Below are 18,375 nucleotides of genomic sequence, written 5' to 3'. Positions count from 1 at the left end.
CATTCAGTGAATGGTAAAATGCGGAAAAAGACAACGGCGGTGCTGCTCATAAACAAACATCACACAAGTGCTAATAGAGACTTCAGACGATTCTCCAATCGTCGTGTAAATGCTTTGTTTTGCTGTGATCTTTGGAGGGTGAAAGCTGTCGCTTTTAACATGGAAACTTGGGAGGGAAGTTTCCCACGGCCTTAAGGCGGCAAACAAGCAGGACAAAAAAACAACTTATTTGTGAATGTAGTGAAGATTACAAGTCCCGTTTTGCCTACCATTTCAGTAACCCTCCTTTGTGTATCAGGCTCGGAAGTATAACAACGCCCCACCCCCCCATCCCCTCCATCATTGGCTAAAACAAAACATTTTCCCACTAATTTTCAGAGTGCCCATCCTGCCCTGTGCCAAGTGCGTCAATAGCGGCCAGTGGCAGAAACCGCTTGGCACTGTGTAGCCTTCTACAATCTTACAAAGTCTAAACACATTCAAGCGGAAAAAGCAATGGGAACAGCGGGTTAATGTGGGAATGGCAAATTTGATGAAAGTGGTACCGTGTTTTCTGGTCGAAATGCAACTACAAACGTGACTCGTAAGGATATTTAAGCATTCAGATTGCACAATAATGAAAAATATGTAGAAATGAAACTTTCTTAGATGCATTAGCGCTTGGTCTTTTGTTTGAAAACAAATTGGAGCTTAAAGACTTAAATGTATTTTTCAAACTCTGGGTTTTACTTATTATTTACTTATCTTTATTTTCACCAAGAGTGCAGCGCGCCACTAAACACCAAAATGAACAAGTTCAAAGAAATTATACTGAGAACCAATTTAGAAATCTTATTAACACGTGATTCATCACCTGGCCGTGCAGAATAGAACAAGGAATGGAACAAGTAAAATCGAGTGGATGTTGAAACGCTGGAATGGACGACCTGAACAAGAGGGGACGTTTCCGTCTCCAGCCATGCTGCTGGACCTGCTGAATATTTCTGGAATAGAAGTCTTGCGTACCACTACAGCCAAATTGTGAATTAGCAATAAAAAAGAGGCTTCCCCATAACCTCCATACACGCCAGGATCAAAAGGAGATTTGTCTAACATTTGTTTGGATCCTATGAGATTTCTACATCGGTGCATTAAACCTCCACATTGAAGAATTGATTACTATGGGAAATATTTAGCTGATTAAAAATACCAAGTCAGACACAATAATAAATGTTTTTGTTAATACTACACATAGATTCCAACAGACCACCTGTCAGGAGTAACACCGTGGAATATAATCACATTTGCAGTACAATATTAAAAGGAAATATGGAGTGAGCGGATAGCAAAGTGTAAGTGAACGTCAAAACATAAAGTTGATTCATTCGTCACAAGTAGGCTTACATTAAGTAAGCTTACAGTGGTTGAGCTATAAAAGCAAGTAATGTCCCACGTTTAAAAAGTAAAGTTAAAGTTTATTTGTTAGTCATAAGTCAGGCTTACTTGTTGCAATGAAATTACTGTGAAATTCCCCTACTCGCCACACTCCGGCGCCTATTTGGGTCAATGCACCTAATCAGCGCGCCTTTCAGTCTGTGGGAGGAAACCGGAGCATCCAGAGAGGAAACCCACGCAGACACGGGGAAAACGTGCAAACTCCACACAGACAGTGACCGAAGCCGGGAATCAAACCCGGGTCCCTGGTGCTGTGAGGCAGCAGTACTAACCACCGTGTCACCGTGCCGCCCATTCTTAGTGTACTCCAGTGAAATATTCCCCTACAAATTGTAATCACGTTTGATGTCTGGAAAGACTTCTAAAATTGCATTTCAGACCTGCCCTTTAAAATGAAAATGCTGAAACGTATTATATGTTTGCAATTCCAAGAAATTAGATTAACTTTTAGTTAAAGTTTGTTTTAGAAAGCCGATTGTGATTCCAATCTCTGAAATAAAAGGACATGCAACAAGTTTATTCCTGAAGCAGAGCGCAAAAATAAATGACCGACGTTATTAAGAGAACCAGGCACTGACGAGATAAGGGTGTTCATTTCGGGTTTTTAATAATACTGCAGCAAAGAAAGACCTGGTTATAGTCCATGAAACCAAAGTGTAAAATATATTGGCTGACATGTGTTCTGTGATGATATCGTTCTCCTGAATGGAAGTTTGAAATCACGTAGCGTACATATAAGTCAGACCCTTTCACTGAACGTGGTTGATCTTACTGAGAATACATTTAGCACTTTAAGAAACACTTCGGTGGTTCCAGCACATAATCGAGGCGAATCAACCCGTATTAATCCCATTGCCATCTCAACCGAATTTCCCCTCAAATGTCCTGCGTAATTTTATTTTCTTGAACAGTTATGTAACATCCCTTGATATGAGGAGAATGAGAACAAATTCTAAGGAGGTGGGCTAAATCTCTCAGGGCTTTTGTTTCACTATAATGATTCTATACAAGACCTGGATTGAATGATAAAAAGTTGGGGGTGGAATGAATGGTCTTGGCCTTGCCTCGCCCTTCCCGTTATGTCGGCTGGCTTTCCTTATACATTGTGCATTGTCGGCAAGGACAGAAAAATTTCCCTCAACCCAAATACCATAATCTCTCTCGTCACTGTGACTTAGTCTACTAAAACACTAGAATCCGTCCAACAGGCAGCAACACAACGGGGTAAAAGGTTCCTTCTCTATCCTAATGTTTCGGGGACTTCGCTTTTAACTAATAGGTTGTTGAAATATTCCTGCACTTGTGTGCGTGCCGCTTCCTTCTCCATCATTAGATTCTAATCCCAGTCCACAGTAAGTGCCACATTACAACTCTTCCCCAAATACTGTATCACCATAATTTAAACATTCAGATCATTCCCGGAAGGAACTGACACTAACATAGATGAGACATATAAATGGGCCAATCTTAGCGAATCGCCCTGTTATGATCCCACTGCCATCTCCACCAACCAATATCTGAAAACAGAAAAGGAGCGCAGCCTCGCAGATGCAGCTTCGCAGGCAGCCCCCGTAACTTATTTGGTGGGAGGCACACAGTCCCCTCTATTATCAGAATTATTTCTCGAGCCAACCATTCTTGAATACTGATGAAATATATTGAAAGCCAGAATCGGGGACGCCTGTTAGACCGAAACAAAAGACTTCCAACGACAGCTGCAAGATTCGCTGACCAGGTTGCATAATGATTGAGACCAATTACGTTCATGGCGAGCAGCCAAAGCTTTTTTTTCGCCCAAAATTAAAACTCTGAATTGTAACCTTCATGCCCGTTGCGGAATTTATTTCATCTCATCACCAACTTCTCGAATCATCGACTGAAAAGTCCATAAAACTAATTACCACTCGAGGCGTTTTACAACCTATCGAAGAGATGCTTTTGTTTTGAACAGTACACAACTTGTTAGATCTCAGAAAGTGGGACTCAATAGAAACTACCCCAAGATTTTAGTCACATTGGCCGATCTGGGGACGGGTGGTGTACTAATATTAATTTATCGTATCTTTAAGCGTTTCAAAACAGATACCATGATTGTCTGTGCACCACCTTTTTATGCTGCCCCTTCCTCTCTATGGATACCAGAAATGTTTAAGAAGCGCACACATGTCACCAACAATGCAAGGTCTTTCACCGCGACACCACATATGTAAAGTGAACATGAACTCAAATCGGCAAGAGGTCACATGGCTGAGAGCATTCAGCTCAGTGTGTGTTTTTTATATGTATACATATATAGTGTATACATTAAAATAGGGCTAAACCATTCCTAGTTGATATGCTACCCCCCTTGGTTCCAGAGGATTTCACTACAATATTAAAGAGGCTGCATGGTGGAAGCACAAAATAAACGAGCAGCAGACTCTGAGCGAATGCAAAGACATTCCTATTGTATTCCGGTAAAACATTCCCATACAAACTGCAAACAGTCACCTTTGAGGCTATTTCTAAAGCATGCAAAACACGTTTTTCTCCTTTTCAGGCGTTTTCTTTAGAGTGGGAATGCTGGACAATATTGTGTGTGTTTACTATTCTAATAAAACGGGATAACTGCTAGTTAAAAGGGAGCGATTTACATAATTGTTCTGACAAGAGTGTAATTTTCAAAATAGAGGATAAATGACTTATGCTGATTGTGTATCTAGCAACCTCACTTTTTGCAGAAACCCAGTGCAAGGGAAGGGTTGGATGGATGTACTTTGGATATAATAAATATAACAGATACACGCTACCAGCAGTAAAAGGCGAAAACAAATGAAGCAAGGGCTAACACCTGTCGCTTGCTCTTTAGGGATGGACTAATGTTCTTGATTCATTCTGGCGAGAAGGCTGCAGCTGCTAACTGTCAGCATCATATTACATTTCACCTAAATACCCAGAATTTTATCCCCCTGTAGGACAGGACAAAAATAAACATCTTTTAGCATTTCATATTGAGCTCTTATATTTTAAAAAAGTTAACATTTGCCCTCAGATATCAACATTAATGATTAAGTTATGGCATCACCTACTATTTGGTCATGGTCCTTTCTTCTGGTACCAAGCGTGCTTGTATCTGTTTAATATGTGGGGGTGCTTTCTCTACCCGACACTTCTGTGCTGAAGTGTAAAAAGACAAGAAGCAATTCCTGGCTGAAGTTGAGCTACTTTTTAAAATCCAGTACATAATTCAGCCTATTTGTTTCTTATGTGGAACTGGCCTGACATTGATAGTTGATGGTTTGGGGACGTGAGGGCGCAGCAGCGTTATTTGTAGTTTTTTGTGTACTATTTTAAAAATGTACAGTTCTGTTTGGGTGCAATTGCATAACAAATAAGTTTTAAAAGTCCCATTGCTCACGTGGCCAGCTAGAGGCTGACAGCAGGCAGAGCGCAGCCTTGTTGAGCTCCACACAAAGCAGCGCCGTGCTATTGGGTAAGCTAATGGGCCTGGAGGCGTCTCCGCTCCCCACTCATTCAAATGCAAACGACAGGGTATAAATACAGAGATTGCCAACGGCAGGCTGGAGTGAATAAAAAGGAGGAATTGTACGCCCCACAGCTGCTATCGAAACGCGCTTCGGGTGGGAGGTATTTTTCTGTGTGTATGTGGGTTTTTTTTCCCGAGGGGGTGGGGGGAGAAAAGCTTGTTGGTGCCTTTAACAACATGGCTCCATCGTGCAAACCCAGCAAGCACGGTTCTGCCAGGGATGAAGGGGACTATTACACAGTCAAAGAAGATCGGAAGGTAATTCGGTGCGAGAGAGAGAGAGAGGCACCATTCAATCGCCGGCTCTTGTCATTGCATTTGGTGTCATAGTTTGCAGCCTTCTAACCCCCTGCCTACTCCCCTCCCCGATCTTTCATTTCAGACTCGCAAGCCACTGATTGAGAAAAAGAGACGAGCCCGAATCAACGAAAGCCTGCAAGAACTGAGGCTGATCCTGGCGGATACGGAAGTGAGTTTTTAACTTAGTACAAGATGGGGTGGGGGGAAAAGAAGTCCTTCAGAATTCAGTCACTGGTGTAGAAAAAAAATCTAAAAATGTGCTAAATATTCCCAGCTGCAGTCGAAAATGGAGAATGCGGAGGTGCTGGAGATGACCGTGAAACGTGTCCAGAATATACTCCGCAGCAGAAATGTGGGTGAGTACAGTGTGAAATCCCCCTGCTCGCTGCCCAGTGCTGCTGCACAGCCTTATCCAGGCCACCATTATACTGCAAGTGACGATGGAAAGTGACTTTTCTTCTGTCTCTCTTTCCTCCCCCTTTCTCCTCCTTGGCAGAAACGGACAGGTTGAACCAGGAAGCGAATGAGAGGTTTGCAGCTGGCTACATCCAGTGCATGCATGAGGTCCACACTTTCGTCTCCAACTGCCCGGGAATCGACTCTGCAGTGGCCGCCGAGTTGCTCAACCACCTCTTGGAGTCTATGCCCCTGAGCGAAGACCACTTTCAGGATTTACTGGGCGAGTTAATGGCTGAAAGTGGCCCCGGTATGTGGCGTGGGCCTGACGATGTGTGCCACTTATTGTTGTCCCCTGGAGGTGGCAGCCAGGCCAGCCCCTCAGCACTGTCTCCTGTGTCTGCTGCTTCCAGCGATGACCTGTGCTCCGACCTAGAGGAAGCGGATTCTCCGACCGGGGGACAGAGTCCCCTCTTGCAAGAAAAAGTTGATAACTGTAGGACAGAGAGTACATCCCCTGTAATGTATTCAAAATCAGTCTGGAGGCCGTGGTAACTCACTGGAACCCAAGAGAAATTACAAAGCTACCTAGTTTGAATCGGACATTGGTTCTTCCGTATTTTTAAGAGCCAGTAGCAAGTCATCACTACCTTCAATGAACAATATTGAGTGTATAACAAATGCAGTAATGTTTAAAGGGGAGATACGGTTAAAGAAACTGAACGAAAATAGCACTGGGAACAAAACAATGGGCCGATATCCTATATTAAAGCTTAGCTATTTTAGATACTGGCATGCATTTCTAATGGCATTTAGCGATTCCAGGTAAAGAGGTATTCGGGTTTCTTTAGTAACAAAGTGAAGCAAAGCGCTTCGATAATGCACGACATGTAACCTTTTTTTTACATTCGAGTGGAAATATACTCGTGCACACATGAATGAACATGTAAACATTCTACTTCTAGTTTAATATTCCCTCAAAGGGATTGATTTGGAGCTAGAATATTGGTAACAGGGTCCACAGTTTCATCCTTCAGTGAAGGAAGACAGACTGAATTAGAATTGTGCAAGGGGGGCGGGGGGCAAGGTTAGATGTAAATGTTCTTATTAATTCGAGGGGAATGCCTTTAGGAAACGTGTACCTGATCCTGTGTTTACAAGCACAGTTACATTTGAAATGTTATGCTAGCACATTAACCTGCGTGTTTCTTTATTTGTATGCATATTTGTATGTCACACAGTGGAATTTTGTTACGTTTTGTCATTTTTAATAAACTTTTACCACTTGTTTAAGAATGACTAATTGCTAACCTGTAAATGTACACTTTGTTTCTATTACCACCGATGTAGAACTATACCACTGTAACTATGTAGTCTTGACAGTGTACAAGATCTGTTATTAAATAACAGATTTCATTTGCCATGATTCTCAAGCTAAGCACCAAATTAAAACCACTGTAAGGTGCCAAATGCACATGTCTGCACCTGTTTACTGTAATAGGTTTTTTTTCCCAACAAGGGTTCAAGTTTAATGGTATTTGCTAAATATGCAAAATAAAACAATCTAGTTATGACTATAATCAAACAACTATGTTCTGAAAGATTTACCAGCATTTCTCAAATAGCTTATCCAGAAACCAAACACTGTCTATTTAAAAGACACCGGAGTCTAAATTGTGAAATAATAGGATCACTATAAGCACTGCTGTTAGTAATTTGTAATAACATTTTGCTAAATTAACTATAATTTAGGTGACACAGGGAACGTGCACAGTATTTCTGGGTATTCTAGTATTGCTACGTCCAACTCTTTCATTCCTGCTGAAAGTCACATTGAGTACTAGATTAGATTAGCAAAAATTTTCTCCCGATTAAGTATTGGGAAACTAACACCATTGTTAATTCCCTAGCAACCAACTCTATCCTGTCTCTGGCATAAGTCTGAGATTATGCCAGTCTGTTTGTGTTTGCAACCTTGGTGTCCTGTTTGCTCCCAAGATGAGTTACATACCTCATGTCCATGCCATCATAAAGATCACTCCATCTCTGTAATATTACCTGATTTGACCACTGTCTCATCTGTTGCCCTGACCCTCATTACCACTAGACTTTAATTATTCCAGTACACTGCTGCTTTGTCTGCCACACTCTAATCCTGCTGCCCCTGTCTTAAATTGCAGCAAGTTCCATGCCCCTCTCATCCCTGACTTTACCAACCTACATTAGCTCCAGTTAAGCAATGTCTTTGTTTTAAAATTCTCATCCTTGATTTCAAATTCCTCCCATGTCCTCACCCTTCCCATTTATGTAATCTCTTCCAACCTCATGACCCTCATCTGATATCGGATTTCAGCTTGCTGAGTTCCTAATATCAAGAAACAGATTTCTTTAGGTGAGATTGTTACTCATTGTTTTCAATAACAATTTGAGCAAAACTGCATTTAAAATGGTTCAGCAAACTCTGGACTACTTGATTAATTTGTGAATTTCTTTTTTGAATGCTTTTATGTTCAGAGTAAATGAACAGCCATGCCTGTTTTCTTTCAACTGCTATGGTGCAGAGGGACCTCGGGGTCCTTGTGCATGAGTCGCAAAAACCCAGCTTGCAGGTGCAGCAGGTGGTCAGGAAGGTGAATGGGATGCTGGCCTTCATAGCGAGGGGGATTGAATATAAAAGTAGGGAGGTCTTGCTGCAGCTGTATAGGGCATTGGTGAGGCCGCAGCTGGAGTACTGTGTGCAGTTTTGGGCGCCGCACCTGCGCAAGGATATTTTGGCCTTGGAGGGAGTGCAGAGGAGGCTGATACCGGAGTTGAGGGGGTTGAGCTATGAGGAGAGGCTGAATAAACTAGGCTTGTATTCGTTAGAGTTTAGAAGAATGAGGGGAGATCTCATTGAGACGTATAAGATGATGAATGGGATGGATAGGATAGAGGTGGAGAGACTCTTCCCGCTCAAAAAAGACAGTAGGACTAGGGGGCATAGCCTCAAGATAAAGGGGGGGGCGGTTTAGAACGGAGTTGAGGCGGAACTTCTTCACTCAAAGGGTGGTGAATCTCTGGAATTCTCTGCCCGTTGAAGTGGTGGAGGCTGCCTCGCTAAATATTTTTAAGAAGCGGGTTGATGGGTTCTTGATAAGAGAGGGGATTAAGGGTTATGGGGAGAGGGCGGGAAAGTGGAACTGAGCCACGACAGATCAGCCATGATCTTATTGAATGGCGGGGCAGGCTCGAAGGGCTAGATGGCCTACTCCTGCTCCCATTTCTTATGTTCTTATGTTCTTATGAATAAAGCACTAAGACTATACATTCCCAGATCTCTTTTTTAACTGCCCTTTATTCATTTGCAATTGGCACCACCTCTCTGGTCAACATGCCTGCACATCACACTTCCGGGTGGAAACATTATGAAGAAAACTTTCTCATTGGTTGGCACAGAGATTAGTTCTGCTGCCTCACATTGTTAGGGATGGTTCAATTTCAGCCTTGGACGTGGAGTTCAGATATTCTCCTGTCTGCACAGGTTTCCTTCAGATGCTCTGGTTTCCATCCACACTCCCAAGATGTGCAGGGTCAGTTGATTGGCCATGTTAAATTGCCCCTTGGTTTTTTTTTGGGGGGGGGGTTAGTTGGGTTATTACGTGGGGTACAGGGATAGGGCTGGAGTGGGATTGCAAGTGTGGGCTCAATGGGCCAAATGGCCTCCTTTTGCACTGAAGGGATTCTATGATTCTATTAAATAATTGACTGAAATTGGTAGATTAAATATCATTAGACCCCCATGGAGAGGAGTTGGTTAGTAGGTTAGAATACAAAGCTTCTATTCAATGCATTTCTGTTCCATATTGCCATTTTTAATCTTAAAATTGTATGTATTTTGTTATACTATATTCATGATAAGAGTTATACTACAGGTACACATCTGAGACTGGCAACTGCTAGATTTAATTCATGCAGACCTGAATTATAGTGTGATATCTTAATTAGTCTCCAACCAGGAAAAACAAGAGTTCTTCTCATTAGCATTCAAATTGGCATTGATTGAACATTAATAAATAGTCCACAAGATAGTGAACTCACTGCTGACATTGAAATTATTAAACATAAAGTATAAAATCTCCCCATCTCTTGAGGATGATATTGCAGCATGTGAAGCCAAAGCACCTTTCCTGAGTTGGTCTTAGACATTGCTAATTTTGAATCTGGGACTTAATGATTAAAGTATACTACACATTTTAAAAATAATTTCACAGGATGAAAGTGTTGTTGGCTAGGCCAACATTTTTATTGCTCATTCCTAGTTAGCCTTGAGAAGTGAATCACTTTCTTGAACCGCTACAGTCCATGTGATGTAGGTACATGTTGGGACAGTTTTGTCAAAGAAGCATTGGTGAGTTGCCTCAGTGCATCTTGTAGATGGTACATACTGCTACTACTCTACATCAGTGGTGAAGGGAGTGGATGTTGTAAGTGGTGGATGGGATGCCAATCAAGCAGTTTGCTTTGTCCTCAATGATGTCAACCTTCTTGAGGGTTGTTGGAACATGCATTCATCTGAGCAAGTGGTGACCGTTCCATCACACTATTGATACGATTTGTAGATGGTGGACAGGCTTTGGGAAGTCAGGAGGTGAGTTACTCTCCACAGAATGCCTAGCTTCTGACCTGAATTAGTAGCCACAATAGTTATATGACTGGTTCAGTTCAATTCTGGTAAATGGTAATCCCCCAAGAAGTTGATAGGCGTGATGTAGCCACAGTATTGTCATAGAATTTCAAGGGAAGGTGGTTGGACACTCTCTTGTTGGAGATAGTCTTTGCTTGGCACTTGTGTGGCATGAATGTTACTTGTCACATTTGCCTGAATGTCAAGCTCAAATTTGTACCAACACAAAATGTATAATAAGTGATCTTTACACAGTCTTATGGTCTGTTTTAGTTTTTGGCCTTTATTGTAGTGGAACCTTTAGCTGTATTGCATGCAAGGCAAACAAAATCAAAAACTACTGGATGGATATTCTGGAGTTTTAATGGATTTACCCCGGGGCCAGGAGAAATTTTGCAAAACATCTACTATAGTATCCACCCTACAGCAGAATGTGCGTAGTCTGCATGAAATAATACTTCCTAATATTCCTATTACCTGCACATTTCAGAAAATGATATACATAAGATAATACATTAAAAATTTAACATTTGCACACATTTTTGTTAGCTTTTCCATGTCAAGTGCTACAGCCTCATCAATGACAGAAAGGTGAAATTATAGTGTGTCAAGATGACAATTATAAATAAAGGGATAGATAAAGGAAATATAATATGTATGGCTTTAAGGTGGGGATTGAATTATGCCTGCTAGTCCTGATCCAATTATCCCCTGCCCGTTAACCTTCTGTGTAATGCCACGGGAGATTGACTTTTTAATAGATAATTATGACAAATAATTTAAAATGTTGAAAGAAGATCAGCAAGAGTTTTCTCTGAGGGAAGGACTCATTTGGGTTTCTATTCTTTATGACCAGGATTTGAAACTTTCAAATTGACCCAGACAGCAGTTAGTTTTAACAGTATGTCAGTTTTGTCACTTTCTTTCCAAACAACTAGAGCAAATTTATATTTTGTTACAAACCAATGAGGCCTTAATCATTAAAGATAAAATGGAAGCTATAAATCAATGCAGACCAAAGCCTTTTGGTGAATCAAAATAGTTATTGCAATTGATCTCCACCTAATTCCATATCAACAACACTTTTAATGCATGAAGTATTATTGGACAATGGTTCTTGTTCCCTTTATCCCAAATAAAATATCTCACTTTTCCAATATTTTCTTATATGGTCTTATAGAAGCAAAGGTCCTAAAACACACAATTAAATATCTATGTTTTAGCATAATTTCATCGTAAACTAGGTAAGAAGATATTGATTTTACTCTACAAACCTTAAAATCCCTTCAGTGCAGAAGAAGGTACTTTGACAGAACATCTTACTCAGCCCTATCCTCATAACCCCACGTATTTACCTTGCTAATCCCCCTTTATCTACAAATCTTGGGACATTAGGGGAGAATTTAGCATGGCCAATCAACCTAACCTGCACATTGTTGGGCTGTGGGAGGAAACCGGTGCACCCACACAGACATAGGGAGAATGTGTTAACTGCATCCAGACAGTGACCCAAGGCTGGATTCGAACCTGGGTCCCTGGCGCTATGAGACAGGAGTGTTGTGAAATAAAACCTGACACGGAGCTACATAGTTAATATCAATCAGGACAGATGGGCCAAAACTTAATCAAAAGGTAGGTTTTAATGGATGCTCGAAAGGAAGAGAGAGTGGTAGAGAAGTTAAGGGAAGAAACTGTAAAGATTAGGACCTAAGCAGCTGAGCAAGTTGGCTGCCATCGCAATAGTGACTACACTTCAAAAGAAAAATTGCTACAAGTTGTGTTGAAATATCCAGTATTTGCACAAATGATACATGAATGCAGGTTTTTCTTTCTTTCAGGAGGAACAGTTACCAGTGTTGGATTAATGAAAACCAGGAATGCACAAGAGATCAGATTTGGAGGAAAGCAGAGATCTCAGAGGGCAAGGCTGGAGAACAATACAGAGAAAAGACGACACAAGGCCATAGAGGGACTTAAAACTAATGAGTTTAGTCTTGACGATAACTAGGAGCTAATGTAATTCAGTGAGCACAGGGCTGACAGTACAAAATGAGTGATATTATTTCATTAATATCATGAGAAAAATTGCGATAACCATTGCATTCTGCAGTAGTCATAATTCAATAAAAGTATTTTGATCACTGATGTTTTTGGGAGAGAGGTCAGCTTCTAAAACACTCAATCCACTTTTGTGTTTTTCTTCTCAGAACATGGATTAAACTGACTAGATTTCATTGATTGCCCAACACTTGTTGCCCTGAGAAGGGGGTAGTGGGGCTTTTCCTTGAACTACTGTAGCTTATGTACTAACAGAGGGCTCAAAACAATGTTAGCTATGGAATTTCAGGATCTTAACTCAGTGACACTGAAGGAATATATTCAAGGGGCAATGGTACATGACTTGAAACTGCTGATGTTCTCAGTGATAGAAGTCCCAGGCTAGGAAATACTGACTAAATAAGATTGTGGAGTTGTAGTAGGGCATCCTGTTGCTGGAGTGCAGAGTGGTGGAGTAGGTGGTTCCCGTGCAAGGCTGCTGATTAAACAACATCTGGGGTGGTGTTAAGAGTCTTCAGTATTGCTGTGACTGAAACCATTCAAATGAGTGGTCAATATTTCATCAGACTACTAACTTGAGTTTAGAGAGATGTTGAAGTGGCAACATGAGGTGAGGAGGTGAAACATTCCAGCCTTCCTTTATTTCTATTGGTTGGCGTAGTTAACCTTCCATTATCTAATGACCATTATATAAGGTATCTCAAATTTGTGTTAATTTGAAGTTACTGTTGTAAATCCTCATTCCTAGAAACATGTTAATATCCTCATTCATGCCCAACAAGAACTATAATGTTATAACGTTAATTAATTAAAACTCATATTTATATCCTTGCAGTATTAAAGTTACGCATTTTTATAATTATCGTTGTGTTCTACTCATTAAAGGCTTTTCCCCACTATATTATTTGACAGCATTATTTTCCACTTAAAATACATTTCAAAAATAGAAATTAGATCCAATTTAAATATTAACGAACTAAAAGTATATTGAAAATTAAAATATTTAAATGCAAGATCGCTGAGCAAATGCAAACATCAACACTACATCAAAAATACTTGGAGAATTAGTCTTGCTGCTTGAAAGCTAAGTCAGTCTGAACACTAAAAAAAAGTCAGAAATACAATGCTGACAACCAATTTAAGATTGTCAGGCTCACGGTGTGGCACATTTGTGTGTACTGGAAGCTACATATATAAAACTGGTTAGCAGATAAGAAGCAAAGATTTGACATAAGTGAGTCTTTTTCCGATTGGCAGGCAGTGACTAGTGGGATATTGAAGGGATATGTGTTAGGTTCACAGCTGTTCACATTATACATGAATGATTTGAAAGAGGGAACTAAATGTATTATGTCCAGATCTTCAAATGATACAAAGGTGGGTGGGAGGGTGAGTTGTGAGGAGGATGCAGGAGATGCTTTAATGTGATTTGGACAGGTTGAGTGAGTGGGCATGGCAGATGCAGTATAATGTAAATAAATGTGAAGTAATCCACTTTGGTAGCAATAATAGGAAGGCAGTTATAATTTCAATGGGTGTAAATTGAGAGAAGTGGATATTCAGCAACACTTTGGTGTTCTTGTGCATCAGTTGCTGAAAGTAAGCATGCAGATACAACTGGCTGTAAAGAAGGTAAATGGTATGCTGGTCTTCTAGTGATAGGATTTGAGTAGAGGAATAGAGACGTCTTACTGCAATTGTATAGGTCATTGTTGAAGCTATACCTGGAGAATTGTGCGCAGTTTTGGTGTCTATATCTGAGGAAGGATGACCTTGCTATAGAGGGAGTGCAGCGCAGGTTTACCATGCTAATTCCTGGATGGCAGGTCTGTCATATGAGGAGTGACTAAATCAATTAGGATTGTATTTATTGGAGCTTAGAGATGGAATCTCATAGACATTTATAAAGTCAAAACAGGATTAGACAGGGTACATTCTGAAAGAATGTTCCTAATGGTGGTGGTGTCCAGAACTAGAGGCCATAGTTTAAGGAGAAGGGGTAAACCTTTTAGGACTGAGGTGAGGAAAAATTGCTTCAGCCAAAGCGTGGTGAATTTGTGGAATTTACTACCACAGAAAGAGTTTCAGGCCAAAATGTTGTGTGATTTCAAGAAGAAACTGAATATAGCTCTTGGGATTAAAGTGATGAAGCGATATGTGGAGAAGGCAGGATCAGGATATTGAATTTCATGATCAGCCTTGATCATGATGAATGGTGGAGCGGGTTCCAATGGATGAATGGCCTACTCCTGCTTCTATTTTCTATGTTTTTATGTCAAATTCACAAGGCCCTGTTATTTGCAGACAGAAATATCAGATCTACAAATTGCACCTGTTTTAGCTAAACAGCACAAGTGATAGTCATTTGCTGGTTCATTCCACAGGGCAATGCTTTGACCAATCTGAGTTAAGCTGGCTAGCTGGCTATTGAATTTTCAATAAATGCTTAGCAGTCAACTGTCAGTCACCATCAGCTGATGCATTGTCCATGACAATACGTTTACCAATCTGAGTCCACTGCCAACCAATCGGCACCACCTTCTCACATAAGTTGTTTCCCCTATCATTGGTATTCTTGAGATTTTTCTGAGATGAGTATAGGGCAAAAGCTTGGTCAAAATGTCTATTTTCAGCAATACTCAAGTTCTGTACTACGCTCAGAAATATATCAAATAGCCACTTATCATTCACCCTTTCACTATTGCAAACTGTTCGACTGCATCACCGAATAATTAGAGTGAGGATTTTAAACAGAGCAAAAAAAGTCTCGATAATTTTTCTGGAAATTCGTCTTTTTAGGCTGTGTGCTAATATAGAGAAGTTAAGCAGGATCTGTGAAAGGCCAACTCAGTTTAGATGAATTGCTGCTTTTACATCAATGCCCCTCCTCTATTTCAGGACATGAAAGAATCTCTTCACCCTGCTCTTTGTAAAGCTGTCACCTTGTCTGGTCCTTGAAACAACGTGCCAATATTGACACCGATTCTGAAGTAACAACTACTCAGAGTCAGCGGGGAATCTACAGAATCTCCTGCCAGAACTCCGTTAAATAGGCAAGGACCTTACTGCGTGATGTCCGTTAGCACAGTTCCCCGTTCACAACGGGGGAAAGAGTCACTTAAATATTTTGAGGAATGGAAAAGCTTTAATATTTCAAATCCACTTTTCTTGAAACAATAAACGGCGAGACAAGTCATTCTTCACCCTATGGCTGGTTAGAGGTGCCGAGGTGAATTGTATGGAATAGCAAGGGGAAGATTTTACATGCAATGTACGGGGGATCAGAGGGATGCTGCTGAGTTACATAATAGAAGCCTTAGCCAGATCCACCCCCACCCCATTTTTCTAGCCATCTATAAGAGTAAAATTCTGTTATTTTTATTCCACCCATTTCCTTCAAAGTCATCTCAATCCAGCTGTAGTATACAGATGTCCTTTCGTGTTGAGTTGACTATAGATTTGGGAGAGTGAATGGAAAAGGGCAAAATAGTTTTCTGTCATATATTTTTAAAAAATCTCTGCCTGCTGTCTATTTACTGAGCTTTCCGTTGATTTCATAAAATATCCTTTCTGAGGATTCCTACGATACCACACAAAGGCTAGAATGTTCTCTCTTATCTAAAAATGTTAGGCCTGCCAGTTAAAATCTGGCAATATGCAGTTTGATTTTGTTGACATTTGTGGAAAAAATGGTAAGCAATTATAAGCACTGGTAATAACCATAATTATTCTTTCTTCAGCAGCAAAGGATTGGTGGCATAGTGGTTAGCACTGCTACCTCACAGCACCAGGGCTCCAGATTCGATTTCAGCTTCAGGTCACTGTCTGTGTGGAGTTTCCACATTCTTCCTGTGTCTGCATGGGTTTCCTTCTTACAGTCCGAAAAATGTGCAGGTTAGGTGGATTGACTATGGTAAATTGCCCCTTGGTGTCAGTGGGAATTAATAGGGTAAATATGTGGGGTTACAGGGATAGGGCCTAGATGGAATTGTGGTCGGTGCAGACTCGATGGGCCAAACAGCCTACTTCTGCACTGTAGGAATTCTATGAATCACTTAACTGGTTCTCTGGTTAAAATATTACCAGCCCAGCCGTGAAATGTGTCATTTGAAGAAAAAAACTCAGCAGAAAATTTATGAAGGCAGTTTTGCTGATCTGATCACAGCTATATTGATGGTATCTACCGTGAAGCTTGGTGCATACTAAAATGTTCATCTTACTTTCACAGCAAATATAAAAGAATTAAAGGGCTGCCATGCAGTGGGTTACTTAACCATATAGTGGAGCTTTGTTGGCTACTTGCTTCTTGTTTGCAGTCCAGGATGGAAAATCTCCCAAATGCCTCTGACAATGTGACAATGTCACAATTTCCTTGATGTGCAGTGGTGGATTAACCATTAGACTGAGTAGGCTTGAGCCTAGGGGCCCAGAAGGAGGGGGGCCCAAGAGCAAAAAAAATTGGTTTAACCCTTTTTGGCACTGAAGAGGATCAAAATCTATTTGCGCTCAACAATGAACGATGAGAAACTTAGTCATCTGGCACTTATGCACACTGAATCAGACATGCTTCGATCTGTTGATTTACATGCTGTTAGCAACACTTTTGGAAACCAAAAAATATGGAAGTTTTTTGAAGTGCAAATGTAAAGAAAATGAAATATAAATGAATAAAAGGGCTGTAATTGATTCATATAACTTTATAATATTATACATGTAGTACATTATACATAGTACAACGGTATAAGTTAGCTAACGTCACTTAACATTACTTTATTCTATTCAACGAAGGGTGGGGCGGGGGCGGGGGCAGGGGGCAAAGTCAGGGAGCCTTACTAAAGCTCAGCCTAGGGATCCAGGAGGTAGTTAATCCACCACTGTTGGTTTACAATACATAACATCCCTCCCCCTTTACTCCAGTTGTCTGACAACTCACATTAACTTCAACTCTTACTCATTTTGAAAAATAATTATCTTACCAAGTATCATTATGTGCAGTTTTATATTATACACAATCAATGCAAGATCCTTTTAGGTGGATGTTGTTTCCATTTAGGCAGAACCCGTCATTTGGAAGTCTTTGCATCATGGCCCTGGTAGCCTGTTCACCACTTTAGAACATAAGAGCTAGGAGCAGGAGTAGGCCATCTGGCCCCTCGAGCCTGCTCCGCCATTCAATAAGATAATGGCTGATCTTTTCGTGGACTCAGTTCCACTTACCCGCTCTCTCACCATAACCCTTAATTCCTTCACTGTTCAAAAATTTATCTATCCCTCCCTTAAAAACATTCAATGAGGTAGCTTCAACTGCTTCACCAGGCAGGGAATTCCACAGATTCACAACCCTTTGTGTGAAGAAGTTCTTCCTCAACTCAATCCTAAATCTGCTCCACCTTATTTTGAGGCATATCATCTGATAAATTTGGTTCGTCTTCAGCTTCTACAGATGCTGCTGGTTCAACTGGTGTAGAATCTGCATTTGATTCAACCATGATCATAGGTTCAGGCAGTTCCTAACCTTGAATATCAGATATTGGCCTTTCAGACATTTTCATTTCATCAGCATGTCCGGAACTGAATTTTCCAAGCCTACTAACATTGCTGAGGTCATGGTCAAATTAAGAAATGGTCCAGAGTGCTTTTTGTCAATTTTAAAATTAATACACGGCTAGAGACCCTCTTCTAACAGCCAAATTTACCACACTTCAATCAATGGTGGAATGGCCATCTAAAAATCAATCTTTGATTCAAAGTCCAGATCTGAATTGTTTCTTCTGATCGTTTGTACTGGAAAACCATCTTCATCGCCTGTTTTATATTTTACTGTTCTATACTCAAGTGGTCAGTTTGTTTTAACAGTAAAAACAAAGGAATGAAAAGGTTGCCACTCAGTGGGTTACTTAACTATTTAGTGGAGCTTTATTAGGCAGGTGTTGCTTGCTTACAGTCCTCTGATGCTGACACATGTAATCATGTGACTCACTACACAGAGATGATGCAC

General features: G+C 40.7%; 1 protein-coding gene across 1 annotated transcript; it reads left to right on the top strand.

Moving 5' to 3' along the window:
- The first annotated feature begins 4,972 nt into the window (after positions 1-4,972).
- On the top strand, positions 4,973-6,955 carry her13 (hairy-related 13). Its single transcript, XM_080186425.1, has 4 exons — positions 4,973-5,218; positions 5,343-5,429; positions 5,535-5,616; positions 5,757-6,955. The coding sequence occupies exons 1-4, from the start codon at positions 5,078-5,080 to the stop codon at positions 6,209-6,211; spliced, it is 765 nt and encodes a 254-aa protein (XP_080042551.1). The 5' UTR covers positions 4,973-5,077; the 3' UTR covers positions 6,212-6,955.
- Positions 6,956-18,375: the final 11,420 nt, after the last annotated feature.

The sequence above is a fragment of the Carcharhinus amblyrhynchos genome, chromosome 3 (assembly GCF_965287045.1).
Source record: "Carcharhinus amblyrhynchos chromosome 3, sCarAmb.v2.hapA, whole genome shotgun sequence".
NCBI classification, from domain to species: Eukaryota; Metazoa; Chordata; class Chondrichthyes; order Carcharhiniformes; family Carcharhinidae; genus Carcharhinus; species Carcharhinus amblyrhynchos.
This window is presented reverse-complemented; position numbering and strand designations above follow the sequence as displayed.